The sequence below is a fragment of the Primulina huaijiensis genome, chromosome 4, assembly GCF_012295235.1.
Source record: "Primulina huaijiensis isolate GDHJ02 chromosome 4, ASM1229523v2, whole genome shotgun sequence".
Lineage (NCBI taxonomy): Eukaryota > Viridiplantae > Streptophyta > Magnoliopsida > Lamiales > Gesneriaceae > Primulina > Primulina huaijiensis.
Window position 1 is genome coordinate 25,800,942 of NC_133309.1, and position 27,073 is coordinate 25,828,014.

Sequence of the window (27,073 nt, forward strand, 5' to 3'; positions counted from 1 at the left end):
GGAATTCGCCATCTTAAACTAATAAAATTTATATTTGTAGTATAAGTTTTCTGTAAAAATAAAAATTTAATATCTACCCATATTCCTCCCACCGAGAGAGCACCCATCTAAGTTCTGACGACAACTTTCGGCATTCTTGAACTAAAAACATAGCTAACAGCGGCAAAGAGCCCAAAGAAGCAATTTACATTTAATTGTGGTTACAATTAATACAAAGACAAGATATAACATTTTTCGGATTCTCCCAGCTCCATTAATACAAATGAGACTACGTAATTTTCTCATAATCTTGAACAAACTCTACAAAAAAAAGTTAATATTGGATCATCAAGTACCATCTATAATTTAACACAAGCAGAACACATGGGCTCCACTCCAGCTTCATGAATCTTGACTTCTATGCTTCAGATGCATTAACCTCCACGTTGCCAGAAGAAGTGATCGGAGATGAGTCTTGTGTTTCTTCAGGTCCCGATTCATGCTTTGCAGCAGCTTGCAACACCCTGCTTTGGACGTCAGATGATGACGGTGATGTAGGGAGCCCATTACGGTTCGTTTCTAATTTGCCAGCAACCCAAGAAATGGTCTGACCTCCAAGTCTAGCTGGAGTTAGCAGAAACCTACGAGATATGGCAGCAACAAAACGTTATTTCATGACTTGATTGATGTGTAATGAAGTAAAGCTTTTACCGGACGTCCTTCTTAATGTCTTCGGGGTCCTGGTAAGAACCAACTCTCCCGAGTATGGTCTGGCAGTTTGATATAAGAGTAAAAAATGAGAGCAGTAAAATTATCAGCTTACTCAATATCTGAGTACATTTACCTTATTTTGAATATAGAGAATGCTAGAAGATTTCTTATTAGAAATTAGAGTTTTGATACTGATCACCTGGCCAAGACCAATAACAGCAATGAATTGTAGAGTCTTCTCCCATTCTGCAGAAATATTATTTTTGTTACTTCATCTATGCTAATAATAGAATACAAATTTGTAAAAGTATGTTCCAGTAACAAGAACTAAAAAGAAAATATTACCAAATAACGAATAAGCTGCAGCGGCAAGGACCTGTACACAGCACAATTCACATAAGTCAGTTGCATTGGCAAATAGAAGTTCGAACTCTGAAATTCACTTCAACTTCTGTTCGAACCAGAGTTTCCGATGTTAAACTATCTTAGTAAACTGGAGTTTTATAGCTAAATAAATACAGAAGAAGTTTTTTTCCTCCAACGGTGGCTTTTTATGTTCATCCACACTCCAAAAACAGAGGTACGACGAGTTGCATGAATGAATGCATCTAAGAACTGACAGAAATATGAGAAAGTTTGAAAGGGCATGGACATTTACCATATCTTCAAAGGTAACCTAACTTATCTAGTTTATTCATCTCAATCCTATTAGATATGTGCAACTCAAAAATATGTGAAAGAGAAAACAGAAACAGGAAGTAGGAAGAAAGTAAGGAATCAGACAAACAGTAATTCTAGAGTGGATCCTTACAATTCCATATCCAATAAGTTTCAATGGAGTTGGATTTATTTCCTCCAAGATTGCTTGAGCTTCCTGATGAGACCCCAATATTGCGTTAGTTTTTATGGACGCCAGGAAGGTAAAAAAATACGTCATCAATAGCAACTTCAGATCCTAAAAACCACAAAACACAAAAAACAAATGGAAAATTGTGTATTCTCATAGTTTGTAGAACCTAACTCTAGTTCACCATATTTGCAAGCCAGAATTAAAGCTTCCTTCAAATTCTAACGACTGATTGCTTCTTGGAAAATTAAGAGCTATTTACTTTTACAGCATTATATAACTTTGTGTACAAACTCTTGTTCCTCAAATTTTCTTTTGGAATGTCAGCGCATAGGGATGTAAACGATCCAAACCAAACCAAACAGTATCAGGCTTGAGCTTGGTTTGTTTAAGACTGTTTGAGGCTCGAGCTCGAGCTCGATTCGAGCTTCTATTATCAGGCTCGAGCTCGGTTTGTATTGAAATTATTGAGCTCGAGAAAAGCTCGAGCTCGGCTCGTTAAAAGCTCGTTTAGCATGTTAATCAAGCCAAGCTCGAGCTTGATTCATAAATAGCTTGTTTAGCATTTTTAATAAGCCTGGCTTGAGCTCGTCTCGTTTTCAAGCTCGATAAGCTTGGAATTGAGCTCGAGTTTGAGTTTGAATCGAGCTTGTTAAAAATTAAATATATCTATAAACTAATTTTAAATCAGACATAAAAATGTAAATTCATTCATAAATAACCAAAACAACACAAATAAGAGCTAAAAAACATAAATCAGTATATTATTGAACATTCCAAAATCATACATCTAGAATATTTATTATATACTGATATTACCAAAATCATCTAGAATGTTCATTAAATATAGTAGATCGAAGACTTCACATCATTATGAAATGAATTCGACATAATTAACTTAAATTATTGATTAATGTCAAATGCCATATCAATTTAGCATGTAAAATTTTTAATTAACCTTCACAGACTAATAGTAAAGTTACTCAACTTGTATATGACTTGGTTATGCAAATTTTTAGGGAAAAAGAATAAGTTGATGTATTTATGTTAATTTATTTTATTTATTGTATTTTAAAGAACATTTTAGTATAATGATATGCAAATAAGATTAAAAATGTAATTGTGACTAAATAGTGTGAATTCATCATTTTTTCAAACATGTCTTGTATTCAATTCTTTCCATTGACATTAGTACTAATATTTTTATTTGTCAGCTCAACAAATGAGCCAAGCTCAAGCTTACGAGTCACCTAAACGACTCGAGCTCGAGCTCAAGCTTACGAGCCACCTAAACGAGCTGAGCTCGAGCTCGGGCTCGCGAGCCTATTATCGAACATGTTTGCGAGCTCACGAGCCGAATATTCTTAGGCTTGAGTTTGGTTTGATTAAATTTTCGAGCTCAAAATCGAGCTTGGGCTTGGTTTGAAATGATTAACAAACAAACTCAAACGAGCTTTTTATCGAGCCGAGCTTCGAATAGCTCGCGAACGGTTTGGTTCATTTACATCCAGCGCACAATGCTCCTGTTCGTCAATTATTTCTTATTATGGAAATATGCTTGTATTGGTTCATGATATGACGATAAGGCAAAGGTGTTTGTCCATTAGTTACGAAACTCAAGAATAAAGGTTAGATCAACTATTTCCCGGATACAATCAAATGCACAAGACAGAAAGGCCAAAGGATTGACTGATTACTTATCATATTTGAACAAAAAATTTCTTCAACTACCCCAAATAAGAAAATGATTCAGAAAGATGAAAGACAAAAGGACGATCAATACAAGCACTTACACATTTGATTTTGAGAACGAAAAGTTAAATTTGTAGCAATATACAATATAATTTTGATATGAGACCATGCTTATTAAAGGTGCAAGGAACAATAACATCTTGGATTTGAACCTTTTTTAGGCAATGAATCCATTTTGTAATTTGTGCGAAATTCAATTATGATATGTGCAAAAAGCAAAATTTCGTAAGAATCTTTGCTCCAAAAGTGATGGCAAAACCAGAATTTAAGGTGTAGCATGTACCTCATTGATAATGGTAAGTGCGGTCTCAGATTTCAGCTCTTTGACACGGAGACCCTCATTTGCCCAAGAGCGAAAGCCACCTTGGACCAGATATGGTTCCTGTCACAAGGAATACAAACGAAAATTGTCCAAAATTCATGCTAAAATCAAGTTTAGGCGCTCGAAGGAGTAGTGGGACCAACCATGACCAGCTCGAAGCTAATCTATCTCTTGACTCGAAATGGGAGCAGGTTAAATATTTTTGTAACGTATTGAGGAGATATTAGGTGACAGGCCTGTTTGATGATGTACAATATCCAAAGCACAGAAGCTTCAATATTCCCTACGCCTAAAAGTTTAAGCAACCTAAAATCAACTTTCTTAGCATTGCTAAAATACAAGCCATTTAGCTCGAAGATGTCAAGCATAGATTCTCTCTTTCTACCATGGATATGTCATAGGCATATCATTATTTTAGTAGATAATCGGATAAGCTAGAAAAATCGATTAACTTTTAAAAGATACTTTTTATTTTTTGCAAGACAGATCATGAACAGCTTGAACAGTAATTTTGGAGATATGATAAGCTCCAGTCCACTCATGCTAGGAGAAGCAGAATTCGCATAAATGGAAATGACATTTACTTACCACGATTCCAAGCTTCCTCAGTGATCTCGCAACACCCTTGGAGCGTGTTCCATCAGCATCCATAACCAAAACCTTTGACCTGCTCTATAGGTTGAATTCATTTCAGAGATCAGCTTTTATAATTTATAACTGACGCATACAAAAATGGTAGATGAATATACAACTTTGTTACTCACATTAGGTGTTTGCTCGGACACTTAAATAACTAACTACAATAATTTCACTAACAAATATTTGATCTACATCGAACTGCCATCCCCATTTTTTTACACTAACCATCCTTTCACACTCTAGTGAAAAAAAGTAAATTTCCGGAAGTCATTATAGAAGCTTCAACATGAACATGGAAGGGACCAAATAGTTAAAAGGTGTTTCATACTCCAACAATTTTAAGGTTCCGAATGACAACAGCAAGTAATGAGTCTTCAATGTCTCTTCCTCCCTTGAGCAACTTTTTCACAGAATCATCAACCTGCAAAATGGTACAAAAAATAAAAAGTAAGAAAGATGGTTCTTACGGTGCATATTTTTGTCGCCAACATATATTTTCAGTCAACTATTTATAAGGTAATGTTAACAAATATTAAATGTCCCTCTATGAAAAGATTAACAACCTCAGGTACTGGTAGACTGGAATATCGATAGCGTGCTGTCCATCGAAGATCAGGAATGCCATCTCTTTCCTTCAAATTCTTCACGGCCATATGAATTGAACCAGAAATAGTTAATGAAAAGTATGTCGTGCCAATTAGAATAGTTCGGCATTTCGTAAACAAAAAGATATACTTTGGCATAGAACAAAGATCTTGCAAAACAACAACATACCATAAAACAAACTATTTCCAAAAAAAATCAACAAAATGAAGGTAAAACAAGAAATATCATAATTACAGCACAATAGCATTTTACAAAAGAAAGGCTGGAAAAATTTACAGTCACTTGCCTCGGGACGAATGTCAACAAGCACAGCATTCTCATTTCCTTGTAAGAGCTCCAAAGTTGACTTCGGAGATAAATCTCCAGCATATCCACCATATATAAATACCCTGTAAGAACCCCTGCACAAATCTGATGACAAATGTAATTTTGATTGATGGAATGGGATATATAATAAGAACCACAGGCTAGTAGCCTATGAAAACATGAACAAGCATAAAACTAGAAGGGGAAATAGTTAAAAAGAAGAAATTCATACCATAGAGTGGTTGAAAATGCAAGGAAAAGAACAAGTGGAACAAGAGGATCATTAGGGTCCAGACCAAGGCTTTTTTCAAACCCCTCCACAGCAATATAAACCTTCAACACGACGTGGGAGTGGCGTAAGTAAATATCAGGTATCTATTACATTAACTAATGCCTAAAATGGCTTTATTTTATTTCAACATTAATCAAGAACTAGAAGAATCCGTAAGTCAATACTTTTAAATGCTATTGACAAATATTAAAACATTAATTTATTTAGAAGCTAAGTTTTTTACATTCAAGGTTGTTAATTCACCAACGCCAGATAGCCTATCCAGATGATCTCTTATCATTAACATAGAAATATAACAAAATAGAGTATAATCAAATCATCAAATATAAACTATTTTATAAATCTTCAAACATAGAAGGCGAGAAATTCCAAACACACCTGTTGAAAAGCAGTTCCAACAGGCCTGATTATTTTAATAACGGTGTTTTCGGAAAAACTGATTGCCTCTTTGAATTCTGGAGGAAGAAATTCCTTAGCAGAATAATAAGCATACCCAGCATTTTTGGCCCCCTGTATTAGTGAATCCTCAACTATAACAACAGCCTTCCTCAACACATCAAGTGCGCCAAGCCCGGCTCTACCCGACGCTCCCTTAAGATCACTAGTGAAACCAGTAAACTTATTACTAAACGATTCTCCAGATTTATTAAAAAATGAAGTGATGTCCTTGATGACACCATCGACTGCTTCAGTAGCATTTGTAAGAGTTTTGTTCATCGATGAAGTGATGGTATCAATTGAATTGTTCAAAATATTTTCTCCTCTTTTAATTGTATCAGAAAATGATTCCTTCATTTTAGAGACACTCGAATCCAGGTCAGAGAACGAATTTGCATCACCGCTTAGAGAATCGGGTGCTGGGGAGGAATCACTTGTAACATCATAGAAAGGTGTAGTCAATTCAGGATCAGCATAACTCGGTATGTCAACAGCATTGTCGATTGTTTCACTAGTCAATTCCACGAGCTGATCGCCTTCAGCAAAGCCACTAGAGCTCTCTACAAATATCATTCTGTTTGGTCCTAAAATGTGTGATTCATCAATTTCTCCAACTTGATAATTGCCATGTTTCAAAAATTTTGTGCTTCCTAACCCAATCTGACTTGCCGGCCTATAAATCATGTCCATGGAGCTGCATTGTTCGCTATTCGCAGCATAGTTAGAGTAGAAGCACGAAGCAGGCTGTCTCTTGAAGAATTCCAATGTAGAAGCTCTGTCAAGAACTCCACTGGAGAAATTACGGGTAATTTTGTCCACATGGTTGCAGTTGACATCGAAAAGGGAAAATGATTTCAGTCCTCCATGGATAGGAATCTGCAGGATTATATTCATAACGTGTAAAAAACTCTTGCTGTATCACAACGGTCCCATCACCGAGATATTTAGTGACACAGGGATTTATTATATGGCTACTAAGCTCTTATCCTCCAATCAAATTCAATACTCAATTAAGAGATAAACAAGCTAGTTAACCAAAGAAAAACTAAAATGCTACATAATATCAACTATTTAACAACCAAGAAATTAAAATCCAAACATTTGTGAAGCTTATATAATCTAACCTGTGTGTGACAGGAGCTGTTGGTGGTGGTTGAGCAAACAGGAAACATTTTTAATTCAAACAATCAAATCCAACACCTGTGAATTTCCTAACCTCTCATTTTCAGTTCAAGAAACTCTCAAAAATAAACTTTTTGGGACAATATCCACAGAAAGCTACGAAGTTTAATTGAAACTAAGCTGAATAACAGCAGCCCATGAAGATTTTAGGCTGCTGTCCTGAATCTGGTAATGGGTTCTGATAGATATTGGCTTGCTCTGTGTTGGACAGAAGGCAAGAAATTTTAAAGTGGGAATTTTGAGGTCTGCTATCTGTTTCATTTGTCGATTATGACAATTATCCAATAAATTGACGCGAAATCAAGTACGAGAGGTGGGAAGGACGGTTTGCTTCATTTTCTGAGCCATTAACTACCTCTTATTTCTCTGTTGTGGGGACATTTTTGGATCTGGATTAAAATTGTTTTTTATTGGTACCATTATGATTTTTTCCTTGTTATCTCTTCTTTTTTTCTTCGTTTATAAACATTTCTATGTTAAGATGACTTGCTGTTTTGTTTGTGATTTGAATCTGTGTTGATTCTTTACATTTTCAAGAAGATATCAAGATCTTCTAGTGACATCAATTATTTATAAGTTTCAGTTTCAAAACATATTTGCTTTTATATTCTAAGTATTTTGGTCAACGAAAATCATATACACTAAATAATAAATCCAAGATTCAAACTAAATTTGAGTGGGACTCGTCACAAACTAATAATTTTGAAAATTTTATCACCTCTTTATTGAGGGGAAAAATATCATCCCTGTCAGTTAAATCTGCCACTCCAAAGCTTCCTTCCTAGAAACATATACTCATCAATTTGACCAAACATTAAAAGAAAAAGGAGGAAAAAAGCAAAAAAAAAAAAAAGAAAAAAAAAGCGGAAATTATACTAACTAATAATCAAGAGTAAAGCTTTTACAGTGTCCAAGAATCCATACGCTCAATGAGTTACCATATCCGTCAATCCTACTAAAAAATGCTTCGGATCAACATCGCAAACAAGCACTTGCAGACCTCTGCATTTCCCTTTTGACGGAACCAAGCAGTCAGACTTTTTGGAAACAGAGTGCTCTTATCAATCATCCCGCACATTTACCTTTCTCTTGGCCTGCGCAGCAAGGCGGGCATCTCTCTCCCGCTCGAATTCTCTATAATCAGTACGCTGCAAGAAAGAAACCTTGTCTAGGTACTGATTCGAACTTTTTTGGCAAGCATCTAGCTCGTCTTCCATCCCTATGTTGTCGTCCTTGAACTCACCCCAATCCTTCTTTGACTTGTCAAGAACACTTAGTTTAGGTTTCTTTTTTATCTGCTCTAGAACGGTATCTACAGCACAAATAGCACCTGCTGCAGTCTTACCTTTATCAACTGCCTCTTTTGAGGCAGCATCAACAAGTTTCTTTACTTCGATTTCCTCACCGGCAAAGTCTCGAACTTCAGTAACCTGCGGAGAACATAAAGTTTAACAAGTATATGCCTGATAAGTACACTACCGAATTTGGGATAATACTCATTTTCGTCTTTATTGTTTACCTTTTTTTCATTTCATTCCCTCTTCATTTTTTACTGTTTAATTAATCTTTCAAGTTTTCAAAATCTTCCCGAATTAGTCCCTGTCGTTATCTTGACGTTAAGATTAACGTTGACCCACATCATGTGTCTCTCACATGATCATTTCTTTGTGAAAGCAGTCGATTACTCTTTTTTTTTTCTCCCCACATGTACAACAACCCTAATCCCCAAATCACACGATGGAACGGGGTCGGCTCTGTATACAGCTTTTGCTACGTGGCGAATCTCCACGTCCGAGTTGTTGAAATCTTATCAAATATATGTGGCGTCATGACCCTTGAAGAGGATGTCGAACATATTCGCAAACAAGTCGATAGGGAGGTACACGAGGAAGGCACCAAGGGTTCATATCATTGATTTCGGGATCCTTTATGGTTTTCAATGGCCTTGTTTGATCCAAGGCGTGTCATTGAGGCCGGGAAACGCTCCTCGGTTGAAAATAACGGGCATTGATTTCCCTCCGCCAGGATTCAAGCCGGCTGAGAGGGTGGAGCAGACATGGCGTCGTTGGATGAGCTACGTATTGCAAGAGATTTAATGTTCCTTTTGAGTATAATGTCATAGCTAAAAAGTGGGAGAATATTTGTATGGAGGACCTCAAAATTGAAAGAGATGAAATGGTGGTTGTTAATTGCTTGTACATGCTGCATCATGTGCCTGATGAATCCGCAGGTGTGAATAGCCCGCGGGATGGTGGTTGTTAATTGCTTGTTAAATGCCCTTTCTTGTTGGAAGCCTATACAAGAATGAGTTTCGAGGAAATTGATATTAAAATCCACGTCCGATTCGTTTCTTTTCTAAACTTTTTCAAACAAGTACTTGAAATTGAGTTTTATATATCTATTGTACAACTATATGATGGATAATTAAGTTACCCTTGGAGCTTGTTAACTCACAAAAGTGAAAAATCGAATATATTATTGGAGTATTTAGTAAAATTTATTATTAGTTCAATTGGCTTTGTAATTGATTATTATTACAGCTATATTAAATTATTTTTCTTCGTAAATAAGTTTTCTATTATCCAAAATATTTTCTAATTTTTTTATTAGTATACCATTATTAACTAAATTATGAGAATATGTGTAAAAATTTCTTTAATTAATATTATAAATATTTAATTTTCAATGATATTTTAAATACGTGTGAAAAATAAACGGACTTGTATATTTGATAGATGTAAAGATATATGAAATAGAGATATTCATAATTATCCGCTTTTTTTTTTTGCCAAAGAAGATAAATTCGTATTTGACAGATGTAATGGACTGCCTTCACAAAGAAATGATCATGTGAGAGGCACATGATGTGGGTCAACGTTAATCTTAACGTCAAGATAACGGCAGGGACCAATTCGGGAAGATTTTGAAAACTTGAAGGATTAATTAAGCAGTCAAAAATGAAGAGGGACTGAAATGGAAAAAAGGTAAACAATAAAGACGAAAATGGACATTATCCCACCGAATTTAATAAAACGCAAAATGGAGAATGTAACAATGAGACACGGAACGAAGAAGTTTCGGGTTTTCGAAAATGAGCTAATCCACAGCAAGTACAACAAAATCTGAACTCCTTTCAATAAAATAATACAATAACATAACATCTTCTGAATTTTCAATTTCAAGGTTCGGGTATTGATAGAACAAACCACAACAAAGGGTGTACACCAAAAAGTTATGAATTAAGAAGGCTCAGTTTAGATTCTCATTGGATTAGCTCAAGATTAGAAAAATCGAAGGGCAATTCGACAAATAGCTTTACAAACAAAAATCTTTACTCCTACAAGTTCCCACAGCACGACCAGAAGGGAAACATTTATTTTCTCTGTTTTCAATAACTTTTCCTTGAAAATTAAGTTCTGCCCAACAATTGTTGGTTTTGACATGGAATCCTACCTTTCATTTATAGATAAAAATAATGAAATGAATCATAGAACAGTGAAAAGTAAGATACAAGTGCATATACAAAAAGCAATAAAAGAACAATAGAAAATTTCGTGGAAAAAACACCCTTTCACAATTAAAAAACAAACACACCTCAACTTTGCCCCTTCCTGCAGTGGATAACCCAGCATCATCCTTAACTGCTGCAAGAGCAGCAGCAGCAGCATGTCTTTTGGCATCCTCACTGGTACCATTTTGAGTGATGCTACGTGGCTTGTCTGGAATTCCTTGGCCAGGGAATGGTGTTATCTTTGATCCCAATCCTAGATAACCCATCCAACCCTAAAGTAAATCCATTTTACATACCTTTCAGTCGCAAGTAAAAAATTTAAGCATACAACACACACTTTATGGAAAGATAGGGAGATGTACAGGAGTTCTTTACAGCTGATGAATTCTGGGAGGAATTGTTTTGAGAACTCTTATTTACGGTTGAGCTATGCATTTCCATCATGGACTTGATCGATTTTGCAGAAACTCCTTCATTGATTTGCTGCCAAATAGCATCTATGCGAGTTTTGTCTTTCTGGGATCAGATACATGCACACAAGTTTCAATTAGTGCCCTTTGAAGGGCATCATACAAAGTAAAAATGACAGCAGAGGAGAAAACTGAGGATTAACCAAGGAAACAAAACATCTAACCCATTTCTTCAGGCAAAGCCTGTGAGTTGGGAGTCTGAGAACTTTCTTGCACGGAATCCGGCCTGCACCCATCCATGTTTTCCAAACTTCCTGGAAAATAATTCCGGAAATTTATCCAAGTGGAAACTGAATGTGCTCAATTATCACCACCTAAATTTCTCACTCCATACAGCACCTAAAAATATTTTTGATAATGCCAGCACAACATCCAGTACATAAAACTAAAACAAAAAAGAGTTATATGCTTCGATTATCTCCTGATTTACTAACCTTACGAAATTCATTAAAAATGGACAATGGCAACCTTCAAAACGAGACGATAATCTCATCTACCAGTTGACACAATACCTACAAAACTCATAATTTCATTGAGGTCGCATTAAAACAGAAACACACAAATTATCACAACCAAAAATATGGAAATAGAGAGACACACAAAGAATGAATCTGCCATATCACTGCTTAACAATAACTACAAACAAACACGAGGTAGCACCCATAAAATTCCTCAAAATAGATCATAAAAAAAAACCTCACATCAAATCCATGCATCAAACATCTAAACAAAACTATACGAGGCAGCAAATACTGAAGAAGTTAAATAAAAAGCTGGAAGGTTTCAGAACAAGTAAAAAGCCGGATCATAAGAAAAAAGCAAAACATGATTCCATATGAAACACAACAGAAAACTGTACAAGAATCAATATTTGTCGCCAAAACAATAAAGAACGAGTCGAGGCTATAGGAACTCAAGCTCAACTAAGGTTACATGATCGATACACTCAATTAGTACAAAAATATTTTGTCCATCAATTAAAGAACGATTTTCTCAATCTTTTAATTTTTACGTGGGTTAAGATAAAGAAGACGTGGTTCTGGTGTAACCATATTAATAATAATTAAACTATAAAAAGATAATTGAAAAGCAAACACTTTTCACTAAATAAAAGTTGTTAGTAATCATGTTATTCACATATCTCCCACGAATGTAATATACATGCATGATAGTTTCCCTATTGTGGAATATTACTATTATTATTATTAAAGTATATATAATGGGTGGGGGATGTAGGGAAACTAACTGATCATTTTCTTTTTCATTTTTTTTAATACATAATGTAATTTTATATTCAAGTTTTGAAATAATATTTCCTTTAGCACTAGGATTGAGTTGGTTGTTGGTGGCTCAAAGAATTGAACTTGTCATTTCAATATTATGACAAAATTCTCGGACATATTGATCTTTTATCCTTTGACTCCTTTGTCATCAAAGCCTAGATACAATCAATCCTCCACGTTTTCCAAAGGAAGTTGGAGGACCTACCCATATATAAAATATAACGATCCCCATTCTTTTCTTTTTTTTTTTTTATCATTTCAAGATTATCGTAAAAGCTAGCTATAGGCCCTAATCACCATAAAGAGAGGCTGATGAACTTGAGAATTAAGCTCATCGATGTTAACTCTTAAATATATTAAGAAAATTTGAATTTACTTACTTTGGTTTTATCTTTGTTGTTATTGAAGAAAAGGGATGTATGAGAAAAAGCTATGAACTTTTGGTTGATATAATAAAAGGTGAAGCTCGCATTTTTGCAGAGTGGGTACGTAGTACAAATTAATGGAGGGTTTCCACCTTTGCAAAGTTGATATCGATGAAGTATCACTTATCTATTAAATACGATGAAATATAAAAAAAATTACGCATCCAAAATCTCATTAATAGCATTAGATGTAATGGCGTTTGTCAGCGGGAAATCCAGGTTAACATCAAATCTCACACTTAAATTTTCATATTTATCAATTTTTTTTAAAAAAAATAAAATTGATTGAGATATGTGGAGTTAATGAAAATAAATAAATTTTATATATTTAAATAAAAATTATATCATTAGATGTAATGTGAGAATATAGTTTTTATATTAGCATCTCATCACCTTTCAAATATGGATATATGTGGGGGACTTTTAATAAGATTTCTATCATATTTTGACCATACACTTGTTGTTAAACTTAATACATCAATTTTTATGAACTCAAAACATTAGAGTGGGTCGGATTCCTCATAAATATATCCAACTTTTGATTGTAATAACATGTCTTGGTATGATTTTAAAAACCATACTTTCGTTAACAATAGTAAACATTATGGAAACTATACCAAAAACAAACATTCCCTTGTAATATAGACAAAATTTGTCAGGTTGTCATTCTTTTCTTGGCGTACAAAACTAATTTAACATGTACTCTCTCTGTGGTACAAACAAGCAGCCATTTTCAGTCAACAATTCAATCCATATTTCATTTTAAAATTTAAATTTACATGGGAATGTATTTAGCAATTTTCTGAGGACTGACAATAAAATCAAGAATGTCAAAGATGAACTGGTGGCTCTTTACCAACCGTTGGGATGAGTTGATCTCAAGTATTTTGACTTTTACATGTACTGTCGTGTTCGTATCTTGTTTGGACATTTGGGAAAATAAATGGTTTGTGGACGGCAAGACAAGCAAAAAGCAGCAGGCGGACAACAATACAATGTCATATTCTTTTTTCATATATTTGGTCTATATTTTTTATAAGAAGATATAAACAATTTTAGATTCGAACTTGAGATCTAGTCTATATAATTTAAGACATAATTTATACAAACCCGACTTTTTATTTTGAGTTGGGAAGACCGCGTCTAAAATTCAGATTTTATTTTTGTCATTGATACTGTCTGAGATTTATTATTTCAGATATAAGTAAGGTGGTTTTGGTAGCCTTAACCTAATTAGTATATAGTTAGTTTAAAGTTGATCGGTTAAGGTTAATCAATATTCTTGAATGGACGGTGCGTCCTTGTTAGGGTCAGTAGACTTTGCTTCGTGAACCAAACAAAACCATATTAAAAACAGCTAGAAGTATTCACTGGGGCAGGTTGCCTGCATTTTCCTGTTCCTATTACTCAAAGGTTGAGTGAATCTATGCTACGTTCGGGAATAGATTACTCGGTTTTCATCTTATTTGAAAATAAAAAATATGAGGTCTGTTAGTATTTATTTATTGTACGAGCATGACTATGTTGTGACAGAGAGATGCAAGGGTGGGAAGAGACAGGAACAACCCACTACGCCAACACTGGCGTGACAAACAAATAAAGCCTTTAAAAGCAAGATAGCACAGCACCCTCTCCATTTGCCTTTGTGATTTGTGATTTTTCTTTGTTTACTAAGATTGGGGTTTCTTTGGAAAGGTTTATGTATATATCTGAGTTACAAAGTTTCAGTCTTCTTGTGCGCTTCGCTAGATAATCATTCTTCCCTAAACTTCAAGATTACTGGGTTCTTGTTGGTTACCTAGTCCTTTCGATTCTGCGTGTATGACTTTAAAAGTGTGGGCTTTCATGTGTGCAACCTTTCTTGTTATTATGCACGTAGTCTTTAAGGTTCTTGTTCATCATACATCTTGTATCTTTTTCTTAAAGTGTATCTTTCTAATGGTTTTTTCAGAAAAATAAATTTCTGGTTAAATACTCGCTTGTGGCGAAGAAGAGTTTCATTACCCAGTGTTTCTTGAGAATATATATATGGAGGGGTTTTCTAAAAAAAATGTGGGTTGTCCTCATCTACTGGATTTGATGGTTCCCGAAGGGAAGGAATTGATTGTGAAAAGTGCAGTAGAAACGAAACATGAACTTTCAGAGGAGAAACGGCTTGAGTTAAGGCTTGGACCACCAAGTGGAGACTGGACCATTTCCAAAGAAAGATACCATAAGTGTTTTGGTCAACTTGCAAATAACCCGTCTACTCAAAATCCAGTCTTGAAATCTCCATGGAACCATCAAAATATGGCTTCTTTTCTTCAACTTCAATCAGCTTCTCAAGGCCCGGTGACTATCATGAAGGAATCCTCACAGCCTTGTAGCATTAGAGCAGCAGTGGATTTGCAGTCTGCAGAACAGAAGGCATTTTCATCAGAAAATACTGCTGTTCATAACAGCAACAGTGCTCAGAAAAGGTGCCCAGCTTTGTTTCTTTCCTGTTTCACCATCGTTTGGTTTTCTTTCTTGATGGCTGTCTCGTACGATGTATTTACTTCTCTTCTCTGTTTCTTATTTTTTAATTGGTTTATTGGAAAAAGTGTTTTTAACGCGCCTCTTTGGTTTAATCCTTGAAAGATAATTTGCATTCACTTTCATTAATAAATGGACTATATTATGCATATATAAGATTTGACAATTTTATGGTGTAGTTACATTTAATATTCCATTAAACTAAATTTGAACCTGATTAGGAGATCCTTTATTTTACATACTTGCAAGATGGTGCAATTCTTTTGGTAAATTTTCGGAAAATACCCTCTAATTATGTAAAATTATTGAGCCTGCTTGTTAATTTGGTGCACACTTCACTCAAACCCGTTATACTTGCTAAGATTGTCTTTTTTCATCCTGATATAATTTGTTTTCAAAATCAGGACTGCTCCTGCTCCAGTGGTGGGATGGCCTCCTTTGCGATCATTTCGAAAGAATCTTGTGAGTGGCAGTTCTTCTAAACTGGCTTCCGAGTCTCCAACCGCTGGCTTAACCAAACTCAGTGACCATAAACAGATGAAAAATTGCCCGAAAAGCCCGTTTGTGAAGATCAACATGGATGGTGTTGACGAAAAGTGGACCTAAAAGCATATGATAGTTATGAAAAGCTTTCCATAGGTGTGGACGAACTCTTTAGAGGTCTTCTGGCAGGTAATTCATGTTGTCATTGAGAATTGTGGGGGAGAAACCGGTGTTGTCTTCGAAGCTACATCTCTGCTTAGTTTGCTCTATTACTTGTTCTTGAGTCCGACTTGTTAAATCTGTGCTTTCTTGATTATACATATCTTATAGAGTGTAATTGTCTGTGCGTGGGCAACTTACCCTGTGAATACGATCTTGATTCATATTTGTAGTTCAAAGAGGTACTTTTGCTGGTGGAATCAAGAACAAGGAAAACGAAGGGAAAGGGGCTATCGGAGGTTTATTGGATGGAAGTGGTGAATATACTCTTGTTTACGAAGATAATGAAGGTGACAGGATGCTCGTTGGTGACGTTCCTTGGCAGTAAGCAACTTACCTCCTACGAGCACTTGTTATTTTACCAGTTCTATTGATTTTTTGCTTCTCTACATACACTAAATAAACTGCTAGCAAGACGATTGTGGCCGTGCTCTGTAACAAGTCCACAGAAACTGTGAAACAATTTCTTAAATATTTTAATGATCTTATGATAATTTGATGCGTCATAAATGTTGGCAGCATGTTTGTATCAACTGTGAACAGGCTGCGCGTCTTGAAAAGTTCTGAACTCCCTACCCTGTCGAGTGAGTTCCTCCTAACATCTTCGATCGATCTTTATCAATCATTTTATAGGTAATAATCCTGGTTTATCAACTGATCTCTGGTTCTTTGCAGGTGGAGGAAACAAACTGTGTAAGGTTGAACTCCGAGCATCGGCGTAATGAAATGGTATGGACTATGGAGTGACTGTTAATTATTGACTTTTGGATGTTAATTAAATGGATGTTTGGAAGGACAACATATTTTAGTTAACAGTGAGATTGTCCAAGGGTTATCATGTTTGCATTAATCCTTTCTCATTTTATATCGTATAATCTCACGAGTAGTTTAATTTTTCTGTTATTTTCTTTTTGTCAATCCGTCCTTTGAAAAATTAAACTTCAATGTAATTAGTATTACATAGCTAAATGACCTGCAGATGAGAGAGAGTGAGAGGATGTCACGACCACTTAATCGAAACTGAATTCTTTGTACTTAAGAATGTGTATTTTAAATTATTGTATTTATGACCTCTAATATATAATTGTACGTGATAATTAATTTCGCTATACGTTCATCACAAATAGAATATGTAATCATCAGTCTACTTATTACGGCGAGATGCATTAATGGAGATAATGGTTTCGCCTCTCTTGGACTGATAATTTATGGCAATAAGCTTGCACATGAGCATCAAAGTAACGAGAAATAAAATAAATGGTAAGATGGGTGTAATAATAATATTATACAAGTTTCAAGTTCGAGTCTGATAAAAAGATACATTAAGAACCTTTGTTCAAAACTTCAGATCAACATTTCTCATTTCTAGATGAACACAAGCACGACCCGAGATTAACAAGGTTAGTTTCATTAAAATCTTTCGAGAGCAGAGAATAGAAGAGAGACAACTTGCACACCACAGCATGCTTTAGAAGCTTCAAACTATACACAGATTGCTGGCTGCTTAAGTTAGCCGACTTTGTTATGAAAGCCAGCATAGAATGCGACACTTACCTGAATTGCTGCCTTTCAGTCCTAAGAAGATACGTTGCCGATTCAGGCAGTTGAAGTTAGACTTAGCCTGCTGCAAATATGGCAAAAGGAACCAACACAAAGCAGAATAAAGCAAATAAGGTGATAATGAGTATTAAGAGGTAAGAGCAAAGAAATTTTTTGGACGTGCCTCATCACATTCTTCTGAACCGGTTCTGGTACAACACCATCTCCGGATTTGAGCACCATTCCAAGGGTGGTAGTAGGCTTCACAAAAACAAAAAGCAATGGAAAACATTAAATAGTGTGAGGTGAACTATAAACAGATATATACTTCATAAAGCTGTGGACATCGCTCAGCCCATGCCACAGGAAGTAATGAAAAAAAATTGAGAAAATGAAAAGGTGTGCAATATATGTGAATAGAAAGTGGGGAAAAGTGAACTTAAATCCGAAACCTCTAACTCCTCCTGCACTCCATCACCCAAAACACAAGCACCAACTTCACGCCCATTATCCAGAATCAGTCGTCGCTTATCCTCGTCTGAAGCATCCATTGAAGGTCCTTGATTATTGGTCTCTGAGTTACCATCAACGCTACATGCAGAGTGAGAGGTACTGGAAATGGAAATGAAGGCATCCTCAGAATTTTCAGCACAGCGAATCCCCTGGTTTGATTTTATCGTGCTTGCATCAACTTCTTCATCTTCATAATTAGACTGCAGCTGCTTCCCATTTAATCCAGGGCATGCCGCCCTTGAAATTATTGGGGTATCTTCTGTAGAGGTTCTCTCATTCAAAGCACCAGTGCTTTTCAAACTAATTTCTCGAGACATCGAACCTCGATTCTGAGAGTAAATTGACCGTCTTTTCTTTAGACTATCCTCCAACTCGGACTCGTCAACCTCTATATTCTGTTTTAGGACTCTTTCAGCAAATCCAGACATGCAAGATTCACAACCTTCGTATGATATCTCACCAATCTGTTGCTGAATCAAAGACTGCTGTTTCAGAGTTCCCACACTTTTTGTACAAATAAGTTCAGGAGACACCGACTCTCGATTCTGCGGGCTAATTGAGTATCTTTTCTTTCGATTCTCATCTAAATCTGACTCATCAAACTCCCTTTTCTGTTTTAGGACTCCTTCAGCAGATCGAGATTGGCAAGATTCATCACCTTCAGATGAAACCTTACAAACCTGTTGCTGACTCATGGGTCTCATATGTCGGTTTCTTTTGTAACCCTCTGTAAACACATAGGAGGGAATCTGCTTTCTACGAATATGAGAAACGTATATTTCCATTCCGGGCTTCCAGTACATGTAAGAATTTATTTGATGCCTAAAATCGTCAACAGTCTTGCGGATATCAAACTGCTGACCTTCTTGAACCACCTCTCCTTGTTTTCTTTGTAAACCCGTAAAAAAGGCACAATGAGCACATGGCTTAGAAGAATCCACATAATCATGTGGATAAGGATGGCATTGTAATTTCCCAGAGGTGTCCCGCTCAATCTGCACATGTTTAAGTTAAAACCATAAGATAAAGAGGGTAACGCCAAGGATCACCCATAGACCTCCCTAAGTGGAGCTAGTAAACAGTAAATTATTATCGATTCAATCAGTACTATAAAACATTTTGCCAAAGACAGATTACCATTAAAGTCAGCTGTCTCAGACGGGATTCTACCCAGCCCCTCCAAGCACGTAAGTCATCAAGATCAGCAGCCACAATATCAACCTGAAGGTAGTTCTTATAGCTTTCAAAGAATAAATATGGCTCAAATAAAGTACTCCATTGTGATTTATTCAGCTCAATATCCTGTAATTGCCATCAACGGCAAATATTTAACCAGCAGTAATGCTTGTCAAAAAGCTGTTAAAAAGGATGACTAAACAGGTTGAACACTATCTACCTCACAAATCTTTTTACCAAACTGGAACTGTTCATTCATAACCCGGAGAGTACTAGCTGAAACATTATAACTAGAATTCATGCAAGGGTACGCAGGGGTTATAATAGGCATTAGATGATTTCGATCCCAATGATTCCTTCGAGGATCCCATACAGAAAATCCAAGTTCGTCATCATCAATTTCACAAAGCATTACAGGATTCGGCCAACGCCACTGTGTATATACTCTGAAAAAACGAGAGACGAGCATACTGGGATTTGCTTTGGGGTAAAATTGACACAAACGAGCAACAAGCAGGGCCCAGTTTACACCACCTAGAAACCCCGTCACCTGAAAAACCAAAGTTCAACCAAGTAATCCACAAAAAAAATACTAGATAGAATTAAATCGATAATAACCAAATAATCCACTCACATTTGAATAAACACTACGCCTCTTAGCCCAGAACTTAAGGCACCGCAGTGTAGTCCGGAAGTTCTAAAAAGTACAAGATAATGACTATCATATAAGCCAATAAGAAACAACAGAACACATACATAAATGGGCAAAAGGGCTGTCATTATGCTAAAAGTAAGTACCTCAATGTTTGGAACAAGCTTGAGTATTTGATCTGCTACACGGCAGCCATTGAGACTCCGTACAGTGGGTTCATCTATGTTGTGCAATACAGATATATTTGAGATATCTAAATCCTGTAGAAGATTATAGTCAAGTAAGAAAAATGTTGCTTAAAATATCAAATCTATTATAAATGGGACCTGTGAGCATGGCATGAAGTGAAGGACATCCAAAGTCTAACAAAGCATTAGGCATTCTATGCAACAAACACATGCACACCAAATCAGAAAAAAGAAGGAAACTATTAAGGTTGTGCAGAGATAATGCCGTTCCATCATCCATGTGCATAACACCATCCCAACTAATTTTAATCGCAGATTCATTATATTTCTATGCCTTTGTTTTCAGTCTCAAGAACAACAAGAAGTCACTTATGAACACTTGACATACATACTAATCAGTTGAAACACGGAAAAACCTTCCTAAATAAACCGGGGAATAAAAAGTTGCAGGGAGGTTATTAGAGTTGATCACACCCAGCAGTTGAATACTGTCTAGAAAACAGATAAACACGAGCAACGGGTCGGATAGAATTGTATCAACAGCAAATAACATAGACAAGAAAAGAAGTTGACAAGGTTGGGGTTGCTAATTTCTGAAGACAGTAACCTCTGGAACAACCAAGAGAGAAATGCTTGCGTAGAGAAGATCAATTGATATTCCATCAAACTTGAACTTCATAACCGGTACGTGAGCATCGGGTACTGGTTGAAGTTCAGTAACCTCTTCCATGTCAGCTAAAATGTTATGGAGTATGTAAAAGAAATCCTCCTGGGAAGCCAACAATCCATTAGTAGAGATATAAAGCACACAGACCAGGTCCAGAATATAAAGTGTGAATTAAAAAACGTACCTCGCGAGTAACATAGGATGGCCCCACACACAAAGTATCGATGTCAGCTCCAGGGCCATGCACCTGCAGAAACAACATAGGCCAAACATGAGTTATCATAAACTAAAAGCTTCAAAACGAAAATAAAGAAAGACTGTAGACTGAAAAAAAAAATTGAAAAGAAAGCAGCACACCAAAAAACTGTAAAAGGTATAAAATAATTAAAAAGCTGAGAAAAGCATCAGACATATGACTGATATGAGCTGCAGGAAGCGGTGTCCACACTAGTCTTCAAGTAAGGCATGACCCAAATTGAAATAGCATATTCTTATAGTAAAACAGCTGTCCTATTCATAACATGAGAAGCGTCTTCAAGCAGGCATAACCCGCGGTATTCAACAAACAAACAGCGGAAAGCATGCACAAGAATCCAACAAATACTATCTTCCAACTCTAAGAACACTCACAAAGCCTCTGAGACAACCATCACATAACATTGATGAAAACAAGGCACGAAGGTACCCTTGATTCTTACAAAAAAATAAAAATAAAAAACAATGCAAATATTTGGCTCTCATATGTTTCTATTGAAGCAGTGTTGGAAGAAATTCTCTCAAAATCAATGCACCCACATGTTTAACTTCATACTGGGATAAAAAACTGCAAATTCAACAAAAAAATTAAAATAATCCAACCCTTGTATAATTCTGTTTTCTATAAATGAGCATACTATCTGAGCATTTCTTGACATGAATACAACCAAAAAAAGCTCGCATCAGATGAAATTATAGTTCAATTTACCCTGAAATCGATGAGGAATGTGCAAATAGGTAAATAAAACTCCTCACCCCGAGTCTGTAAGAACCAAAAGTAAAAATTAAAGCATTGGCATCTTCCACCATTTGATCCGTGTATCCTCTCAAGCGAGTAAGTTCTTTCACCCAGTCTTTCACAATCTGTATGAGAATCAAGAGCAAAAGGGTATCAGTTTGACAAAAAAATCCATGAATATTATAGAAAACTATAGAATGATTTACATTATTGTCAAGCATGCAAGAAAACATGCATTCATCATCACCAAAATATGCATTCACAAAAACAGAACACCAGTTATATACTTATATTCCAATTCTATAACAAAATGCATAGATATCTAATTTCATTGCAACTTTAAAAAATCACCTCCAAGATCCTATATTGAAATTTCAAAAAGGTATCAATAGCTATACAAATAGTGAGGACTCAACTCACTCATACATACAAGTTTGCCTTTCGTTCACACAGAGACTTACATAAAGAACAAGCCACTGATGGAAAACAAAACCAAAAAAAGAAAAAAGAAAAAAAAAGCAATGCCTCCAACTATCCTATTTCCTCCTTTCAGTAAAATTTATTTGACGACTAAAATCTAGGGGACGAAGTGGAGGTGGTCACTCTCTCAGATAATTTATTAGTACATAGCACTTGAGTAAAGTCTACCTGCTCAGTATCAGGACTCAACTCCATGAGCAAAACCCAAAATTAAGGCCCAAGAAAAAAAAAAAGAACTTCTGGATACCTGTTTAAGCCGACCCAGAACTATTTCCCTCTTGGAAGCTTCTTCTGCACTCTCAAACAGTCCCGAATCCACCAAAAACTGAATCCCACAAATAGAGAAAATTAACAGAAAATTCCAGGAAAACAAACATATACTCGAGCTATCGATATAAAAGATTGAAGCAACTGCATCAACTACCAGACCTTCTCCAACCCCCTGTTTCTCTGAATATCAGCTTCGATCGGTCCCGCGTGAGACAAAGGTCTCGTCACTCCCCATTGTTTAGGCGGCTGCTTTTGCTCGAGCAACGCAGATGGTGAATCGTTTAAACCATATGATCCAACCATATCTCTAAACTCTAACTAAGACTAACCCTCAAACTTATATAATTCTATCCCGAATCTAAGTCGAGAAAAAGAAGAAACATAAAAAGGAAACACTAAAGCAAGGAGATTAAAAACTGAAACCTAATAAGGGAAACAAAATACAAGAAACCACTATATTCTGCCACGAAAAAAATAAAACACTTGCTCAAACTCGACCCGCTTAAAAGAATCAAAACTCACAGTTCACGCAGGAAGAAAAAGAATGACCGCCAAGGTAACAACTCAACCCGGAGTAAGAGAATTCAGAGTCGACCGCGTACGATATAAGAGAAAACACTCGAGAAATCGAACCAGGAAAATAAAGTAATTGAAGTTTCTAGATCTAATGGCACGGGGATTCAAACCGAAATCTATAGATTTAAAATTGACCAAGTACGAAACCAATATCAGAAACCCGAAAAATCGAACAAATTAAACCTAAAAAGAGAAATCAAGATACTGAATTAAACGATCTACGATCGACAAAATCCTAGAATTCTCCAATCCGGACACGGCGAGAGAGAGAGAGATAGAGAGAAGGAGATTTTTGGGGGAAGTGGGACGGTGGTTTAAAGGAGATGAAGAATGTTAGGCAACGGTGGGAGACTAGATATTTTTTTTATATAATAAATATGTTTACAGATTTATATTTATCTTATAGTTATTATTTTTTGAATTTAAATTGAGAAACGCGTTTGTTGCGTTCGCTTTCACACTGGAAAGTTTATTATTTAAAAAATGTTTTTTTTTTAATTTCCATATTCATTACATAAATTTTTACTTTATATAAGTAGAGTAGGTCTCTTGTAAGACGGTCTCACGAATCTTTATCTATGAGACTAGTCAACCCTATCGATATTCACAATAAAAAGTAATACTTTTTCATGGATGACCCAAATAAAAGATTCGACCCACGAAATTGATCCTTGAGACCGTTTCACAAGAGTTTTTGTGATATAAGTATATCTCAATATCATCACGTACACATAAAATTAGGTAGTATTTGCAAAAACTTATTTTAAGTGATTCTTGATTTTTAGTATAATTTTCAAACATTCCATTGATTAGAAGTACTTCAAACAAATTTTTGCAAACACTACCTTAAAATACAAAATGATCATATCATTTTACGCTCTTGTCATTAAACGATTATATATTTTTAGATATTATGAGCATTTTTAGATATTATGAGCACACACTGTGTACATTTATTTGAGTATTGTTAATATGACATCTACAAATTAGATTTACAAGGCTACTCATATTGGGGTATGATGAATTTTTATTATATCAAAACTCTATTTTTATTTAAAATAAAAAACACACACACACACAATTTATTTTAGTTTTAAATTTTAATATAATCTTTTACATGATATAGAGTAAGATAAAGAAATTCATCCTTCCTGTTTGCCTAATAGTTTAATGTAAGTTATCATATGTGTGGGATATTGAGTTGTATAATTGATGTTTTAATTTTTTTTATTCTTAATTCTATCATTCAGTGCTAAAGAATTAAAGTTATTTATTTATTTATGATGTAATAATTATTTAGTGGGTCAACGAACGACTCGCGGATTCTTTGAATCCACATTTGGTTTTTGAATACTAGTCGACATGGTCATCTCTTACGACATGTTAAGTTGTAGCATATTACACGTATTAGTACCAAATACAAAATTTATAAATAATTTTACTTTTTAGAAACATTTGCCATTTGGATTTATATGCAGTACTTTAATCTTTATATATTCGTGTGTCGAGAAATTTAATGCAGGGAAATATGTTTCATTGCTAAAATAATTTTTTTAAAGGAAAACTTATAAATTTTATTAAGAATTCAAATCCTCATATACTTCCCAAACACACAAAAGAAGTGAAGGAGAAGCATGCGCGACTTCATTAGCTGATCTCTTGGTATGAAAAACGTCGTAATTGTCGGACTCCTTAAAAGTTCTTTAAACCGCAGATATATCCCAAATTCTCATGTGGCGATCTGATTGTCTGCACTGTCAATAGAGAATATGTTGTTACTTGGAGATGGACATTTTGAAATCCCTTTTTCAATCAAAATCAGTAGTCCTTCCCATAGAGTTAGTAGTTCTCCATGTTTCGCTGAGAGTGGTCGCATGATGCGCTTCCCGAAAGCTAGAATCAGTTTTCCTTGATGGTCCTGTAGAAACCTCCAATGACATGTAAATTAATCAAATGTTGGTTGATAGAGGTATCTACGTCCATACGCGTGGTTTGGATCGGCGGTGCTTGCCATATGGAAACTGCCCCATCACTACTGCATTCCAGCCTTTGCACTTTAATTTTGTTAGTCACCTGGAATTCTTCAAGAAAGACTCTGCACCATTCAATATATATCAGTGTTGTAGCTTCTGCCATCATCTGAGTGGGCATAGTTGTTTCTTTTTTTCCATATTGCCTAAGTGCAAATGGCCACCTTCTCGAATACTGTTCTCCCAAGCTTATATTGTGGTAAAGGAATCGCTAGGATTTCAGATGTGTCACAAAGGGTGGAAATTGTCATTTATGGTGCTTATATCCCAACTGCTATTCGAAATTAGGGCATGTACGAAAGTTTGATCAACTTCGTTGGAGAGTATTTTTCCAAGATTGATTTGGAAACTTGGTACACATTTATCATTATATATATTTACCGAACTTCCGTTCCCAATCTGCCAAGTAAGCCCCTTCTTTCAATAGTTTCCTACTCCACAATAGTGATCTCCATATGTAAGATGAATAATGACCCAATGTAGTCTCCATAAAATCGTCATGTCTGGAATATCTTGATTTGAGGACTCACGCACTTAGATAATTCAGATTGGTTATCACGCACTATATTTGCTTTGCAAGAAAGCTTTGTTGAAAATTTCAAGCTTCCTAAAGCCCATGCTTCCCATGCATTTCGGTTTGCACAATTCACCCACTTTTTCAAATGAATTCGTTCCTGTCATTCTCAACTTCCCATGGGTATTTGCAAACATGACATAGCATACACCGGGATCGCTTGGAGAATTGATTTTATGAGAACTTCATTCCCACCTTCAAAGAAAAATTTATTCTCCCAACTTTTAATTTTTTTAACCACTTTCTCTGTCAAACAGCTAAACTGAACCCTTTTACTCCACAAAGAAAAAGTTGGAAGCCCTAAGTACACTTCATGATCCTGAACCACTGGTATTGCGACATCAGTTTTTAAACAGTGGCTTATCTTTTTGCAATCTTCTGTCGTAGCTCTGAAGAACACTAAGCTATCATATGCAAAGAAAAGATGCGATATATAACATACTTAGATAATTATGTGCGTGTATATGTGTATGTTATATTTTATAGTTTAAAAGGTCCTGTAAACTAATTATTTTCGTACTGTTCCACAATTTTATGTTAATAACAATATTTGGGAGGTCATTTAGTAGGTAAAAGCAATTCTGCTAACCAAAGATGGAGAAAGCCTTACTTACTATTCTGATACTCTACAAAAACAGATAGATAATCTCAATCTGCCCTTATGCTAACAAAGTGATGAGATCCAATATCACCCAAATATGGCGGAGTTATCAGGTTCTAGCATCTACAAAGATGAATCAAGAGTTCAAATTCAGCTAATGAAGTTGCACAACCTGCGGTCTTCTTTTCAATATTTTGCATTGAATGTCAGATGCATTCATCACCTTAATGGATAACAACCCAACCAGTAATCGGATTCTGTCTTAGAATTCTACGTATTCTATGTGAGCCACTCTCCAATCTTTCAAGAATCGCATATTTGATGGAATCCGGAGTCAAACCCTGTTCCTCGATCTTTGCATACATATCAACCGCTTTTGCTGTTCTCCTACTCTTTTCAAGACAATCGAATAAGATATTGTAGGTCACAATATCTGGACAACAACCTTCAGCAAGCATTTTGTTCAACATGCTATATGTCATCTCAACTTTATCAGACATACCAAAACATTCTATTAATATACTATACGTGATTACATCAAGATTTAGTCCCCTTTCTTGCACTTCTTTGAATCTCATGTGGGCTTCATCAAGATCTCCATTCTTTGCGAGGCAATTAATTAAAGATTGTTGGTGACAATATCAAGCTTGTAATAACTGGTCTCAAGATCTGCAAATATTCTAATCGCTTCATCGACTTTTCCATACCTACCAAAGCTAGAAATCTTGATGTTGTAAGTAAAAATATCTCGTGTCGGTACATCATGTTTCATCTTGTCATATAGATCAAGAAGAAATTCTTGCAACACTAAAAGATATTCAAACAAAAATCCAA

General features: G+C 35.5%; 2 protein-coding genes and 1 pseudogene across 11 annotated transcripts; 1 reads left to right on the plus strand and 2 right to left on the minus strand.

The window, feature by feature from the left end:
- Positions 1-174: 174 nt before the first annotated feature.
- On the minus strand, positions 175-11,999 carry LOC140975800 (uncharacterized). Of its 8 annotated transcripts, none has more exons than XM_073439729.1 (16): positions 11,490-11,999; positions 11,220-11,309; positions 10,961-11,101; positions 10,669-10,857; positions 5,833-6,768; positions 5,395-5,495; positions 5,143-5,257; positions 4,814-4,891; positions 4,579-4,671; positions 4,200-4,283; positions 3,573-3,671; positions 1,502-1,564; positions 1,036-1,066; positions 824-936; positions 691-749; positions 175-620 (listed from the first exon to the last, which is right to left on the minus strand). In XM_073439729.1, the coding sequence occupies exons 2-16, from the start codon at positions 11,289-11,291 to the stop codon at positions 398-400; spliced, it is 2,397 nt and encodes a 798-aa protein (XP_073295830.1). In that variant the 5' UTR covers positions 11,292-11,309; positions 11,490-11,999; the 3' UTR covers positions 175-397. The 8 variants fall into 8 exon arrangements, with proteins under 8 accessions (XP_073295830.1, XP_073295829.1, XP_073295827.1 ...); XM_073439728.1 differs by having other exon boundaries at positions 11,220-11,394; XM_073439726.1 differs by having other exon boundaries at positions 11,220-11,999.
- Positions 12,000-14,285: 2,286 nt separating this feature from the next.
- Positions 14,286-16,872, plus strand: LOC140974838 (auxin-responsive protein IAA26-like; annotated as a pseudogene).
- A 334-nt stretch (positions 16,873-17,206) lies between these two features.
- Positions 17,207-23,385, minus strand: LOC140975801 (nuclear poly(A) polymerase 4-like). Of its 3 annotated transcripts, none has more exons than XM_073439737.1 (12): positions 22,618-23,385; positions 22,436-22,513; positions 21,726-21,833; positions 20,899-20,961; positions 20,655-20,816; positions 20,006-20,119; positions 19,842-19,904; positions 19,428-19,757; positions 19,169-19,333; positions 17,971-19,026; positions 17,703-17,779; positions 17,207-17,600 (listed from the first exon to the last, which is right to left on the minus strand). In XM_073439737.1, exons 1-12 carry the CDS (start codon positions 22,759-22,761, stop codon positions 17,576-17,578), a joined length of 2,385 nt encoding a protein of 794 aa, XP_073295838.1. In that variant the 5' UTR covers positions 22,762-23,385; the 3' UTR covers positions 17,207-17,575. The 3 variants fall into 3 exon arrangements, with proteins under 3 accessions (XP_073295838.1, XP_073295837.1, XP_073295836.1); XM_073439736.1 differs by having other exon boundaries at positions 17,207-17,603; positions 22,618-23,384; XM_073439735.1 differs by having other exon boundaries at positions 17,207-17,779.
- Between the last annotated feature and the right edge of the window lie 3,688 nt (positions 23,386-27,073).

What these genes read in the sequence shown, in the direction of transcription:
- LOC140975800 (XM_073439729.1), bottom strand. Translation starts at nt 11,291, where the DNA reads ATGGGTGCAGGCCGGATTCCGTGCAAGAAAGTTCTCAGACTCCCAACT. An exon ending in TTGTTGACATTCGTCCCGAG is followed by an intron (nt 4,892 to 5,142) that starts GCAAGTGACTGT and finishes ATGGCCGTGAAG; the next exon opens with AATTTGAAGGAAAGAGATGG. An exon ending in TGAGGAAGCTTGGAATCGTG is followed by an intron (nt 3,672 to 4,199) that starts GTAAGTAAATGT and finishes TCCTTGTGACAG; the next exon opens with GAACCATATCTGGTCCAAGG.
- LOC140975801 (XM_073439735.1), bottom strand. Translation starts at nt 22,761, where the DNA reads ATGGTTGGATCATATGGTTTAAACGATTCACCATCTGCGTTGCTCGAG. An exon ending in TTGGTTCTTACAGACTCGGG is followed by an intron (nt 20,962 to 21,725) that starts GTGAGGAGTTTT and finishes TTGTTTCTGCAG; the next exon opens with GTGCATGGCCCTGGAGCTGA. An exon ending in AGCTTGTTCCAAACATTGAG is followed by an intron (nt 19,905 to 20,005) that starts GTACTTACTTTT and finishes TGTACTTTTTAG; the next exon opens with AACTTCCGGACTACACTGCG.